Here is a 15518-nt window from a genome sequence, read left to right as displayed (position 1 = left end):
CCATTTTGCGACCGTTTGTCGACCGTTTGGTGACCGTTTGGCGACTGTTTTTTACATGGAATATTACCGTCTTAATCCATATTTTAACAACTTTATTGGTTTTCTGGGCATTATTTTTATTATTTCAGTATAGTATATGCACCGGAGCACTAAAACTTCACCAATCAATATACATAACACGCAAACACCGAGTAGTCAATAATATTATTACTGGTTAAACTGAGTTAAATTGATGGCGCGTTGATAAATTTAGACTTTTTTTATGAAATCACTCGAGCAATTTAATTGGCCATGGTAATTAGCCCACATTATATTACAAATGCAAACAATATTTATCTTTAACAAATTCTTACGCCATTACATTTTAATGTCAAATGATTTTATTTCTTTTTTACTTTGACGTCTCTGACAGTCGCCATTTGAAAAGAATGAAATGAACGAATGATTTTGGGAAAGTAGTCGCCAAACGGTAACAATGTGTGCACGCGTAGTGCACACTTCTGTCACTTCTGTGACCATTTGTGCCTGTTACCAATCGTCCCCATTTGGGTCGCCGCGACTAAACGTCGACCGTACTGCGACTAAACATTGAGACCCGAAGACCTGTGTGTACACAAAATAGGAGGATTTGCGTAGGAACGGCGACCGATTATGGTTATATGGGAGCCACAGACCAATACAACAAGACGGCCCTTACAGGGCGACTCGCGGTCACCAAGCATACGACAAATCAGGTGTATAAAAGTTTGAACGCGTTCGACACCGATCAGTAGCGCCCAAGTATACGACCCGCTAACAGTGTTCGTGTCCGCTCGGTAAAAAATCTTAAATAATTAAATTTGGTTGCAAACAATGGTCTCTTGCAGCACAAAGTGGTGTGGCAAGTCTTCTAACACTTCCACATATAAAAAAGATGGAATAACATTCCACAGTTAAGTCAAAATAATTATTTTGTTGAATATTGTTTATTATTCGCGGAGTTCATTTATACTGGTCAATATGGTTGTACTGAGCGGCACCGAGGCGCGTCCATCCCTTTTTGCCTAGTTAACAATGCGATATGCTATCCCTTTCACGTAAACGACTAGGGATGGGGCCATGTTAGTTTATCTGTTGCGGGAACTTCTTACTACCGTTCGTACCATGTGCTACCATTTTATGAAATATAAAAGAAAGCAGATTTGTAATTGAGTATAATTATCTAGAATCTGTAGAGTCTGTAGTGTTATTTAGTTGATTGATTAGTTTAGAATATTTAGTTGGTAATTTAACTTAGTAAACGTAAGTAAAAATGCACAGTTTAGTTATTAGTTACTAGAATGATTTTTATTGAGGTGCTATCACAATCATCATCCTCCTTGCTCTGGCTCATGGCTCATGGGAGCCTGGGGTCCGCTTTGGAAACTAATCCCAAGAGTTGGCACTAGTTTTATGAAAGCGACTGCCATCTGACCTTCCAACCCGAAGGGTAACTAGGCCTTATTGGAATTGAGGTCAACAACTCAACATCATAATCAGATATGAAATTTAATCTATGGCCACGTTTCTGGTCCATCAGCAGATCAGCTCCATGATACCATAATATTGCATCGTCATATGATTTACACAATTATGTGTGCAAAATTTCAGCTCAATCGGTTAAAAATATCTGCTTTAAAAGTAGCATGATTTCACCCGAATATACTAACATTGCAAGTTAAATAAAAGCTTGCAAAAACGCCTAACTTGCGCATTTCTTACCATTACTTGTAGAAATAATACTTTATAACTAAAGAAATATAAATAAGTAAGAAAAACTGCTATAATATTATAATTTGTTGCATAACAAATTCACCACAGTACTGGCACCGGTACCATTGTCTATAATAGACATGTCCCATTCCCATCCCTACGGATAATCGTAGAGGCGCGCCATTATTTGAAACGACCAATGGCAGCACCTTGCGCTCCCCCCTCACCCCGCAAGGATTGGTGATTTGCGTCTCGAACAATATCGCTTGCATTAGGCTTCTAGTGGGGTGTTCTGTGAGCCGAGCGTACCCCAAAGGTGTATCGCCATCTAGCTCACCGTACCTTTTTCTGTATGGTTTTGAGGTACGTTTTTTTCTTAGACTTTATCGGTCTATACGGAGTTAGATAAGTCTTTGATAAGTATGTATAAAGTCGACTATGGGATATGGGTTCAATAGGCTACTAGACCCTTTTTAAAGTCTGTCTTATATGATTAAGCACTGTCTAATTAACTAAAATATTACTATATTTTATTATGACTTAAAAACAGCAGAAAATATTTTTAAAGTATACTTTTACGTAATCAGGCAGAAACAACACCGTCATGTTAATCTGATTATCTGTGCATCAGGTTATTCTACTCAAAAACAACATTTTCAGTGATTGTTTTGACATGAAGAAGGTTCCTATTCGATGACGTCACTACATCGCTGACATCGATTTCTGGTGCCAAAATAAAAAATACACACATTTTTAGTCGAAAATACGTACTTTATACTTACCCAAAATCTATAAATATTGGTTTTTTATGTCAAATAAGTTTTTAAGTAGTCACACTACTATATATAAATTGGCTGGCCGAGCTTTACAAATAGTGCGATAGGGACAGCCTGCTATTTTATCGTCTATCGCGCGACCATGCTTCCCGTGCAGCACCAGTGGGCCTTGTCGTTTTTTCTTTCGTGTATGATATCAATTTCAATTTATAATATGGGCCAAATTGTCAAAAGTGAGGTTCAAAAGTTTTAAGCCTGTGTCGAGAGATGGCAGTGCCATACACTGCGATTACACATTTTACTTCGACAGTAACTCTCTATAATACTCGATCCTCTTTGACCATACTCTAACGGGTGTACTCATTCACTTTATCAGGTGACAGTGTTCAACAACCAGGTCTTGCCAAGAGGCTACACTTATGTAGAACTGCCCGTCATTGGCACAGGATACTCCGTTTATGACGAAACTGGTAAGTTGTGTGTAAGGAATTAAAATACATAATACAGCCAAGTATAAAAATATATGTGTACTTAAGTTACTCATATATCGTCACTACTTTTAAAACAACTTGTATCTTTGTCTGGCAATGAAAAAAAAATTGTAGTAAGTATGTATGGAATGCATATAGACTTACTGCGTTTTAACTTTGAGAAGCAGCGTGAGATACGAGATTTTTTAAAAGTAGTGACGCTATGCTCCATTCCATACAACCCTTATGTCACTCTCCATCCCATCAACTCGCGTCAATTTGTCGCTCCGTTTTGCCGTGAAAGACAAACAAACAGACACACACACTTTTCTAGTTATACTATTAGTCCATACTAATATTATAAATGGAAAAATGTGTGTGTCTGTTTGTTTGCCCGTCTTTCACGGCAAGACGAGCGAATTGACGTGATTTTTTAAGTGGAGATAGTTGAGATGGAGAATAACATAGGTTACTATTTGTCTCTTTCTAACGCGAGCGAAGCCGCAGGCAAAAGCTGGTGGATTATATATTTAAGTACTTAACGGTATTTAATTGTATCCAAAATTATTTCCAGGAACCAAAATATTCGGCCTAGTTCAAAAACTTTTATACGAATACTTTTTAATCCCAACGAGACAGTCCAACGCTACCCACGTTCTAATGTTCGTCGTCAAAAACTTGCCTGGACTCGGTTACAAAAACTTCTACGTCAAAAAAGATAGCAAAGAAAAGAGAGACACTAAGAAAAGATATGATTATTATTCTAACATAAATGATTATTGGAAAGACATTAAAGACAAAATTGAAGTTGATATAAAGAATGTTGAATCTGAAACATTGGTTTCCAAAGCAGATGTTTTCGAAAAGATACCAGTTAGAGATACGTTGAATGTGGAAGAGCATGATTATGATAAGGATATCAATTGGGACGTGTTGAAGGATGGGAATGGGAATACTGAAGAGGAGATCCAGGGTATACTTAAGGAGGCCAGCAAGAAACTTGTCGAAGGTGAGTTAAAGTTTATGACGACCGTTCTATAGCATATAGATTAGATTAGATTTCATTTATTCACAAGAATATACAGGGTGTAACAAAAATGGTGGTGATCCGTTTAAGGGCGTATTCAGTATCGTATTCTCATCAGGAAAAAGTAGGATAAAAATTTTTTTCGCAAAAAATTTTTTTATCTTTGTATGGAGATTCGACCGATTCGCGCGGCCCGGCTCATACAAAAGTGAAAATTTTTTTAGCGAAAAAAAAATTTTCTTCTACTTTTTCCTGATAAGAATACGATACTGAGTACGCCCTTAATCGGATCACCACCATTTTTGTTACACTCTGTATGGTACATAAAATGTTACAAATGAAGATACAGAGCCTAATACATTCGGCCGATAGGCATGTGAAAATTGGTGTATGCATAGCCTGCTTATTCTAGTGCATGCATATATTACAATTGATACTTATATAGTTATTTGTTTTACAAGGGGGCAAAGTAGTTGTTTAACCGCACATGCCAATGTTGATACCCGAGCAAGCGAAAGATTCCAATATTGAACCGCGAGCGTAGCGAGTGGTTCAAAAAGTGGAATCTTGAGCGTTGCGAGGGTTTCAAGGCACGAAGGTTAAAAAAACTTTGCCACCGAGTGAAACACAAAATTTATCACCACACCAACACGAACAAAATACTAACTATAAAACATCAATTTAAATCAAATCCATCAATTTATTCAATATTTATGATTCAAAATTATCATTTATAGGTAAATTCTACCAGCCAGCTTAAGACATCAGGTTAAAATTTGTATGAAATTACTTTGCACTCTTGTGGATAAAATGCAATTTTGCTATCTGTTTTCGAATAGCAAAGTAAGCCTTTAACAGTTGGTGTGGTGAAAATTATTATGTCATTCCGTCATATTAATTAAATAGCAGTTTCTTTGTCTTAGTATTACCTACATTATTCATCATCATTATCATAGATGGTAACACTTTCGCAACTAAAACCCGCCTAATAGGCACTCCTGAATTTGCCGGGTTGTCGCCATAGAAGCGGGCGGATATACTTCGATAACGTCCGGTTTCTGACGTAGTGCTCCATTTTTGTCTGGTAGTGAATGTGTTAATATTGTGGAGAGACGATTATTAACTAACTTAACCACAAAATTAAAATTTTGAAAAAACCCCCGACCGCGACATAGTAGACCGATTTTCATGAAACATGGCTAAGAACACTGATCCCGACTAACTCAGCTTTCAGAAAAAAACGCAATCTAAATCGGTTCATCCGTTCGGGTGCTACGATGGCACAGACAGACACACACACACAGACAGACAGACAGACAGATTGAAAATGGCAGAAGGTAAAGATAGCTTCTATTAATAGGTTACTGGCAGAATGTCTCCTCTTTTTAACCCCCGCCCATACAACCATTTCAGTCGCAAAATCTTCAAATCAGTAACTAACTGTCAAATGTGACATAACGCGTGGTAACGTCGTGCAAACAATGCGACCGTATTGTTACAATAACAAAGTGTAGTCGTCGTGTGCACTCGTTACGGTAACAAAATGTGTACGAATTTGTGGCTGTCAATGTCACTGTCAGAATGACTTTTAACGACACTTTATTAGTCGACGTTTGCACACATAACGGTAACAACATGTGGACGAATTTGTGGCTGTCATTGTCACTGTTAGAACGGTTTCTGACAGTGACATTGACAGAATTTGTACACACATGTGTAGGTCTGGTTACCGAACTGCTCCTAAACCACTGTATCCGCAAATGACAATCTGAAATACGAAGGTTTCTCAAACTGTTTTGTGAAGTTGTGGACTGGTTGCTTTGAATCATTTAAATATGAGCGAATTAAATAATAATAAACGACGACGACCATTTAAGCACTCTAGTTGACTACGGAACCCTAAAAATGGCCCACGTACGCGTTAAAAGATTTTTCAGACAGAATGATAAACGGAGAGTCGTTTAGGTAAAATTTAACGAAATGTGACATTTGACGATTTTAATTTTTTACATAGCATATCAACTCCAAAAATATTGCCGGCTATAAAAACGTCCTGTACAAAGGTTGACAAGCGGCTACTAAAAGTATTACGTACTTAATTAAAATAATGCATGACATTTACCTTTCTTCATCTTCGGTATCCTCAAATGAAGCGTATAATGCTTCTATTCTTCGGCCTTCAGCAAAATTTGTTATTGCGGTGGCCTTGACTAGGCACCGCAATTGGACCCAGTCATTGGAGGGCTTTTCTTCCGCCCTCCTCAACCGGTCCAATTCATTCGGCTTTCTGTTCTTGGGCCACAATAAAATTTTATCCTTTACAATCCAGCAGCTCGGCACGCACGTAACAAATTTTTTTAAATCTTCCTCAGTGAGGACAACTGAGTACGGCATACTTAATGTTAATAAAGTTTGAGGATACCTGGAAAAAATGAATACAAGAATCCATCTTGAAAATCTTATAAATATTCACTGCTTTCGGTCACGCGTGTACGCTGCGACCATTTTGCGACCGTTTTGGTGACCGTTTGGCGACTGTTTTTTACATAGAATATTACCCAGTCTTAATCCATATTTTAACAACTTTGTTGGTTTTCTAGGCATTATTTTTATTATTTCAGTATAGTATATACACCACAGCACTAGAACTTCACCAATCAAATAGTTATAAACACAAACACCGAGTAGTCAATAATATTATTGCTGGTTAAACTGAGGTAAATTGATGGCGCGTTGATAAATTTAGACTTATTTTATGAAATAACTCGAGCAATTTAATTGGCCATGGTAATTAGCCCACATTATACATAATAGAAATGCAAACAATATTTACCTTTAACAAATTCTTACGCCATTACATTTTAATGTCAAATGATTTTATTTCTTTTTCACTTTGACGTCTCTGACAGTCGCCATTTAAAAAGAATGAAATGAACGAATGATTTCGGGAAAATGGTCGCCAAACGGTAACAATGTGTGCACGCGTAGTGCACACTTTCTGTCACTTCTGTGACCATTTGTGCCTGTTACCAATCGTCCCCATTTGGGTCGCCGCGACTAAACGTCGACCGTACTGCGACTAAACATTGAGACCCGAAGACCTGTGTGTACACAAAATAGGAGGATTTGCGTAGGAACGGCGACCGATTATGGTTATATGGGCGAAGCAAAAACGACGGGTTGTTATAAGTTTGACGTGTCTGTCTGTCTGTGGCATCGTAGCTCCCGAACGAATGAACCGAATGAGTTTTTTTTATTTGAAAGCTGAATTAGTCGGGAGTGTTTTTAGATGTTTTTGATGGAAATCGGTCGACTATGTCAGTTTTTTTTTTTTTTTTCAAAATAAAAATTTTGTATTTCGGCATAGATTAAATATAACAAGATCATACCATCCCATACATTAAAATGTGACCGCCTAAGACCGCGCTTACACTCCACCACACATAGATGGCGCCACAAAAAATGTCTTGTAGCTTTCGATTATACTTGTAGATGGCGTTAAGTGTCACTTTTGACATAGATTTACGGCTCGGAGTTGACACTTAATGCCAATCTACAAATAATCGGTGGCAACAAGGCATTTTTTGTGGCGCCATCTATGTGTGGTGGAGTGTAAGCGCGTTCGTAGGCGGTCGCATTTTAATGTATGGAATGGTATGATCTTGTTATATTTAATTTATGATTTCGTGTATCTTCCAGATATGGCGCGAGTCAGCAAAGACAGTAAGACTGTCTTCCCAAAGATGAGTGAGGATGAGATGCGTATGCTATCGGATGAACCGATGGTTGTGGAAGCCTCTAAAGACATCGTGCTTGAGAACGAAGTAAGTCGTCATCATCATCATTTGACGACCACGATTCACGATTTCACATCACGATTTGGATGACCGGTCTGGCGCAGTCGGTAGTGACCCTGCCTGCTACGCCGCGGTCCCGGGTTCGAATCCCGGTAAGGGCATTTATTTGTGTGATGAGCACAGATATTTGTTCCTGAGTCATGGATGTTTTCTATGTATATAAGTATTTATATATTATATATATCGTTGTCTGAGTTCCCATAACACAAGCCTTCTTGAGCTCACCGTGGGCCTCAGTTAATCTGTGTAAGAATGTCCTATAATATTTATTTATTTATTTATTATTTATTTCAGCCTTCAGTAGGTTTTCCAAAATAAATCTCGAAAATCGAATTTCTCCTGATCTGGACGTGTTTGGGCTCATTCTTCTCAGAATCATGAACTGATTTTTTTAATTTTTTTTTTTTATTTATTGAAAACAAAGATTACAGTTATACAGTTTCTAGTTTTTTCGCCAAACTTACGTTTAACGGCGAAATGAAGCACTCATTTTCAAAGTTAGTACCTTAAATTATATTAAACTAGCGACCCGCCCCGGCTTCGCACGGGTACTATACCTACATGTAAACCTTCCTCTAAAATTACTCTATCTATTAAAAAAAACCGAGACATAGGGACAGAGAAAGCGACTTTGTTTTATACTATGTAGTGAAGACTTATTCTAGTGTTAATAGATAATAATATCTTATCAATTACTAATGGCGCTTTTCATTAACGCTTTAAAAACCTGAATAAGCCAAAAATTCGATCCCGACGATAAAAAAATGTTTTCCATATTTTCCACACAAAATTCGAGTTTCCAATACGTCACGCTCGTAGTAAGTTCATACTAAAATCGTGACGTGAAGGAAAAAAAATATGCGGACACTTTTTTTATTGTCAGGATTGAATCAGCTCGTGATTCCGAGAAGAATGAGTATTTTTGCGTGTTTTGCGTGTTCTTATTTTTCAAACGACATATTTATTTCTTTTAATATCATGATGTCAATACACATAATATTGAAATAGTTATTTGTTATACAAGGGGGCAAAGTTGTTTTTTAACGCCGAGTGTGGAATTGAAAAACGAGCAAGTGAAAGGAGTCTATAGTTGAACCACGAGCGAAGCGAGTGGTTCGAGAATAGAATCCTAAACTTGCGAGTTTTTTAACACACGAGAAGTAAAATACATTTGCACCCGAGTGTAACACAAAACTTTTCCCCTCACTATAGCGAGGAAACTACAACGCAAAAAATGCATTTATCACTGCTTCCAGTAGTTCCACAGGTGGTAAATAAATCATCTTTATTACTAGATTCACCTACTTTTATCAACTTTAAAGCAGTTAATTTGACTTTATTCAAGGTCAAATTACTTTACCCACTAGTGGATAAAATGCGTTTTTACCCGCTGGTATTAAAGGACAAAACACGTGTTTCCGAGCTAGTGAGGGGAAAAAAAATGTAGGCATCATCAGTGTAGTTATGATAGTATTTAATAGGTGGCGCTAAAAAATTGAGGTACGATTCTTAGTATAAAGATTGTAAATCAATACTAATCCATACTAATATTATAAACGGGAAAGTGTGTATGTCTGTTTGTTTGTCCGTCTTTCACGGCAAAATGGAGCGTCGAATTGACGTGATTTTTTAAGTGGAGATAGTTGAAGGAATGGAGAGTGACATAGGCTACTTTTTGTCTCTTCCTGACGCGAGCGAAGCCGCGGGCTAAAGCTAGTCCTATATAAATAATCCTTGATTCTAACTAAATTGAATATTTTTTATATTTCAGTACACCTCGCTAGCCATCGATAAGGACAGCAGTTGGATGACGTACACTTCCAAACGCGACGGGACAACGCTACACATTCGACTTACATGCGGCTACTATATCGGCTGCGAGGGAGACAATAGGGTATAGATTGACAATATCTGGGCGACCGTTCTGTTTCGTATCCTTGACCTGTGTCGCCATCTAGTCTTTGCAATAAATAGTACTTACATCGACCGAAAGAATTCTGTCTTAACAGTACAACTACTGCACACGAGATGGCGCGCGAAGAAAAACGCATGAAAACTCGAAAATTCGCGTTTTCCGGGACCTAAGGATAAGTTAGATCGATTTTTCACCCCCGAAAACCCCCACATAACAAATTTTAGCGAAATCGTTAGAGCGGTTTCCGAGATTGTCGGTATATATAAATAAATAAATAAATAAATATACAAGAATTGCTCGTTTAAAAGTATAAGATACATACACTTGGTAGCCTAGCGGTAAGTGCGTGCGACTTTCGTTCGGAGGTCGCGGGTTTGAACCCCAGCTCGTACAGTCACGGACTTACATGACTATAAATTATTGTTGTATTTCCTTGACATATTTATCCTTTCACATGTAATCCCTCGGTTTATTTATTTTATAATCTTGCAATGTCCATTGAATTTATAATCATTCCACTGCACTTCTTTTTGTTTAATGCATGTTAGATATTAAGAAATATAATGCCAATTAGCACGTAAGGTTTAACCGTTAGTGTTGTGTGCAATAGATATATAAATTGAATTGAAATTAAATTGTTGATCATGGGTCGTTGGGTCGGTATCAAAACGACTGGTTTCTCAAAACGACCAGAACCACATAAAGACTTGATCGCAAAACGACCACATCTGCAAAAAGCCTTTATCTCGTAATGACTTTCTAGTAAAATGACCACAAAGCATAAAGTCTGAATATCAAAACGGCTTACTATCAAAATTACCTGTTCGCAAAAAGACCACCTCTTAGAAGTTATAGATCTTAAAATGCCTTAATAGCAAAATAACTAATCATAAATCATAAATCATAAATCATTTAACTAGATCTTAAAACAACTTCCTAGTGAAACGACTACAATTTATGGTATCAAAACGACTAGTTATCAGAATAGCAAAAAATATCCATCCATATGTACTATTAAATAAATACTTATCTTACTTCGTGAGCAGGGTCACCACCTCTAGGTCTAGGCTGTGGGAACTAATATCAAAATATAACTTTGAATGAAAAAGGCGATCTAAACAATTTTTTTTCTTTTAATTGCTGGTTTTTCTAAACTTGGACAATAAAACGCATATTTATTTCAGATAAAAAAAAACTTTATTATAACTTAAATTGCATAATAACAGGAAAAACATAAAATTGTAGTACTTCCTGAACGTAACTAGTACAGATATTTAAATTTAACTTGATCTGAAATGTTTTGGGGAATATGGAAACAAGTTATGTCTCCTGGATTAAGTGAGTTGAGCTCATTTTTGAATTTTCGGTCAAAAATAATATCTTTATTTGCGGTTTGTCGTATTTAAGTAGTATAGATTTCCGTCAACTGAGGGATTGGTACTCGGCTTCCTTTTTTAGAGTCTCCATAAACATGATTAGCGTGGGTTTCTGCTGGAACCTTGCAATGTCGTGTCTGTGCCATGATAGGTAGGTACTTGGATTATGTTTTAGGTATCTGCTAGGTAGAGTTTTTGCAGGAAGAGAAAAGCGAGAAGGGGACATTTTTTAAGTTTCATAAATGCAAAGACCTTTACAGGGGACAGCTCAATCACATTTTTTGCCATACGAAATTAAACCTTATTACTGAAACAGAAAGTCGATCGTATCAGACTAGCGAAAACGGTCCACATGAGAGGGCATTGTTTGGGCTGGTGTCCCTCTCGCACGTGTTGCCAGTTTTAATGAGGTTCCCATATTAGTAGTATTTTTATCTGTATATTACCTGACTTTATAACTTCTTATTTTATTTTAATGTTATATTCAAACTAGGGTTTCGATATATTTCAAAAAAATTGAAAATAATTATAATGTAATTATTTTGATGCCAGTAAATCAAAGATTTGTATAATTAAAAAATACTTTCAATTGGGTGTTAGTAGATTTAGTAGTAACTTTGAAAATTGACTGGTATCCCCAATTTATGACAGTGATGACGTCACTGAATAATGTTGACATTGTCAGTAAGTGCGAGAGGGACACCAGCCCAAACAATTACCTCTCATTTGGACACACTTTTTGACCTAACTAAACAATCTAGTTTAATAATTCTAAATCTATGCATAAATGATGGTAAACAGCAGTCACTTTCATAGAACGTGTAGAAATAAAATCTTGGGATAAGGTGCCAAAGCGGATTCCAGGCTCTTTTATAATGTTGAAACACGAGACGTACCTATTTATTACGATGGTATGATTTCATGCTATTTTACTAACAAGACTAATTGCTACCATGCCATTCTGAGATTAAGTTCATTTGCGATCTAGTTATTTTGCTATTAGGGCATTTTAAGATCTATACCTTCTACGAGGTGGTCTTTTTGCGAACAAGTAATTTTGATAGTAAGCCGTTCTGATATTCAGACTTTATGCTTTGTGGTCGTTTTACTAGAAAGTCATTACGAGATAAAGGCTTTTTGCAGATGTGGTCGTTTTGCGATCAAGTCTTTATGTGGTTCTGGTCGTTTTGAGAATCCAGTCGTTTTGATACCGACCTGGGTCGTTTTGTACTGGATAGCTTAACTATGCTTAACTATGAGATGTCCAGTATACAATGAGCTAGTAGTGGACCAACAAATTAAATTCCGTGACCGTACCAATGAGTTCTTCGGAACTTATGTGCGAAATGTCATTTGATATTTGCCAGTCGCTTTTCGGTGAAGGAAAACATCGTGAGGAAACCGGACTAATTCCAATAAGGCCTAGTTTACCCTTCGGGTTGGAAGGTCAGATGGCAGTCGCTTTCGTAAAACTAGTGCCTACACCAAATCTTGGAATTAGTTGTCAAAGCGGACCCTAGGGGGATGATTCACTCACACCTGTATCAAAAGGGGTAGACAGAGCTCATGAAACTGATACATGAAATAAATAGAACATTAGAAGTTGAAATCCGGAAAACTATTCATACTAAATAAGAATGGAACCGATTGGCATTTAAATTTATGTGAAAATAAAATATCATTTCATAGAAATTGTATGGGAAACATTTTTTTCAATTTGTGTAATTATAAATCGAAGGAAGGGCTTCTTAGACCATTTTTGAGTGGCAGCACGGGATCTGGTAGCTGCCTTTACTGACCCGCTATCAAAATACAAGGTAAATTCTTAACCCATCACACACTTTTTAATATAAAAACTTTGTTTTCCCAGGCACCAGCTAACCGCTCATCAGGCGCTTACATCTTCCGTCCCAACATGACTTCCTCACCCAACCTCCACACGTTCAAAAACTTCGCGATCACCAACATCGTCCAAACAGAAATACAACAAGTCCAACTGCAATACGATAATTCCGTCTCTCTCAAAATCAGTTTACAATATGACGAAGTATACCTCAACACTATTGTAAATCTAAATGAAGGCAAAGAATATGTCCTAAGAATTGAAACAGATTTGAAAACTAACGGCGTTTTTTACACTGACTCAAATGGTAGACAGATGCTGAAAAGAATCAGAAACAGTCGCCCGCAATGGAATGTTACTCTAGCTGAACCCATCCCTGGAAACTATTACCCAATAGTTAATGAGATTTATATAGAAGATGAAGAAGTAAGGTTAGTAGCTAACGTAGACAGGGCGAGAGGCGGCGCGTCACTTAAAGATGGCTGGTTTGAAATTATGCAACATAGGAGACTTAAACATGACGACGCTTTCGGCGTAGGAGAAGCGCTAAACGAAACTGCAGGAGGTAAAGGCTTATACAGCATTGATACTGTAATGCTGCAAGTCGTTCGTAAAACGAAAAAGGAAAACTTTATAGATGCTGCGCAGAAAAGTCTTGCTTTCTTCTCTGAACCACAAATATTCGTAGCGGAAGCGCCATTTAATTTAGACAAATTTAAAACTATGAAAAATGAATATAGTTTTCTTAAGACAGATCTTCCGAAAGGCGTTCATTTGTTAACTTTGGAACCGTGGAAAGACAAGATTTTAATTCGTTTTGAAAACTATTTCGATAAGGAATTATCTCCTGATTTTATTTCTGTAGATTTGAGTAAAGTTTTTAATACTATTGAGATTAAATCGATTAAAGAAACAACTTTAGCTGCTAATATGTGGTTATCCGATTTTAAACAATGGGATTGGAATACCGATGAAGAGTTTTCAGAAAGTTTTAATAAAGAGTATGGTAATGAAGATGTGTATAGAGCCAAAGAGCGGAAGACGTATGATGATGATGGACTGACTATAAAACTGAGGGCCAAAGAAATTAGAACCTTTGTGGCAGAGTATGAGATGAAAAAGTTATAATTTGTTAGTCAAATTATGTAGAATAAAGTTTTGTTTAGTGAAATGTTGTTTATTTTCGCATGCCTTTTCCCCTCATTATTTGTATTAGACTTCTATTAGATCGTGATTAACTTCTGGATTTTTGTCGAGCTCCCGATATTTCGACTCGGTTGCTTTTCATGATCACGGAAAATATATGTCTATGTCTAATGAAAATAACCGTGAATCATTCATAACTCTCACTGCCTATACTTCATGTCCATTTTCTATCATGTATCGGCAATAGAAAAAATCCTGGCGCCTGTAATATGGGATATGGATCCTTCAGACTTAACTCTATTCTCTTTGATGTAGGTAATGATATATGTTCAAAATTAAATAAAAACACCTGTTTAAAAATGAATCCTTATATTTCTTAAGCACTTACTCTAACGTACAAATGACACAAATGTGATACATGTAGTACAAATATAAATATTTACATGAAGTAGAAAAAACAAAAATATAGCTCTACAGATTTTATCCGAAACTAAATATTCTTCTTTTTAATTTTTTTTTTAATAAATGCTAAAGAATTGATACTGTAGAACATTTTTTCTTTGAAATTCAAAGCAATGAATAATTTTTTTTTCTGTTATAGGTTTTAAATCATTCGCTATTCATTAGAAAACTGCAAAAAAGTATTTTTTCCTTAAATATCATTGATATGACTGAATTTCGGATGGTCTTATAGTAAATGAAACATAACATGGCATTTTAACTTAAATGGGTTATATTTTAAAATATTATTACCTAAAAAGTAAAATATCTTCAATATATAAGTGTATTTTGCATAACAAAATATGTATTATAAGAATCTCCGAAAAAAGGCTAAAAGAAAAAAAAAGAAATGCATAACAATATTAGAAAAGAATATAGTAACAATATTTTAAAATATAAGCCATCAATATCATTAATATACTTATTAGACTAGGTAGTTAAAATCTTATGAGAGTCGAAAATTGTTTCCATAGTTACACATGTTTTAATTTTTCATATAATCCATACTAATATTATAAATGGGAAAGTGTGTGTGTCTGTTTGTATGTCCGTCTTTCACGGCAAAACAAAGCGACGAATTGACGTGATTTTTAGGTGGAAATAGTTGAAGGGATGGAGAGTGACATAGGCTACTTTTTGTCTCTTTCTAACGCGAGAAGCCGCGGGCAAAAGCTAGTACATAATAATAGTATGTACAGTAGTAGTGCGAAAAGGGTTTCCTTCGTATTATTCCGGAAACGTTCGCATTTGTCATGCTAGTTCAGTCAATGTCAGTACATCTTGTACTGACATTGACTGAAATAGCATGACACGTTCGTACGTTTCTGTAACAATACGAAGGCAATTTTTTTCGCACTATATCTGTAAGGGCAAGCA

General features: G+C 36.4%; 1 protein-coding gene across 1 annotated transcript in view; it reads left to right on the top strand.

The window, feature by feature from the left end:
* The window catches only part of LOC125239397 (lysosomal alpha-mannosidase-like), a 60788-nt gene extending 46627 nt beyond the window's left edge, over nucleotides 1–14161 (top strand). Inside the window, 5 exon segments of the mRNA XM_048146967.1 lie at nucleotides 2884–2977; nucleotides 3552–3986; nucleotides 7704–7828; nucleotides 9633–9755; nucleotides 13023–14161. Of these exon segments, the coding sequence (XP_048002924.1) occupies nucleotides 2884–2977; nucleotides 3552–3986; nucleotides 7704–7828; nucleotides 9633–9755; nucleotides 13023–14123 (1878 nt within the window). The 3' untranslated portion in view covers nucleotides 14124–14161.
* The last annotated feature ends 1357 nt before the right edge of the window (nucleotides 14162–15518 follow it).

Source organism: Leguminivora glycinivorella, chromosome 25 (assembly GCF_023078275.1).
Source record: "Leguminivora glycinivorella isolate SPB_JAAS2020 chromosome 25, LegGlyc_1.1, whole genome shotgun sequence".
In the NCBI taxonomy this organism is placed as follows: Eukaryota; Metazoa; Arthropoda; class Insecta; order Lepidoptera; family Tortricidae; genus Leguminivora; species Leguminivora glycinivorella.
The sequence above is the reverse complement of the archived record's forward strand: the minus strand, read 5'-3'. Positions and strand labels throughout refer to the sequence as shown.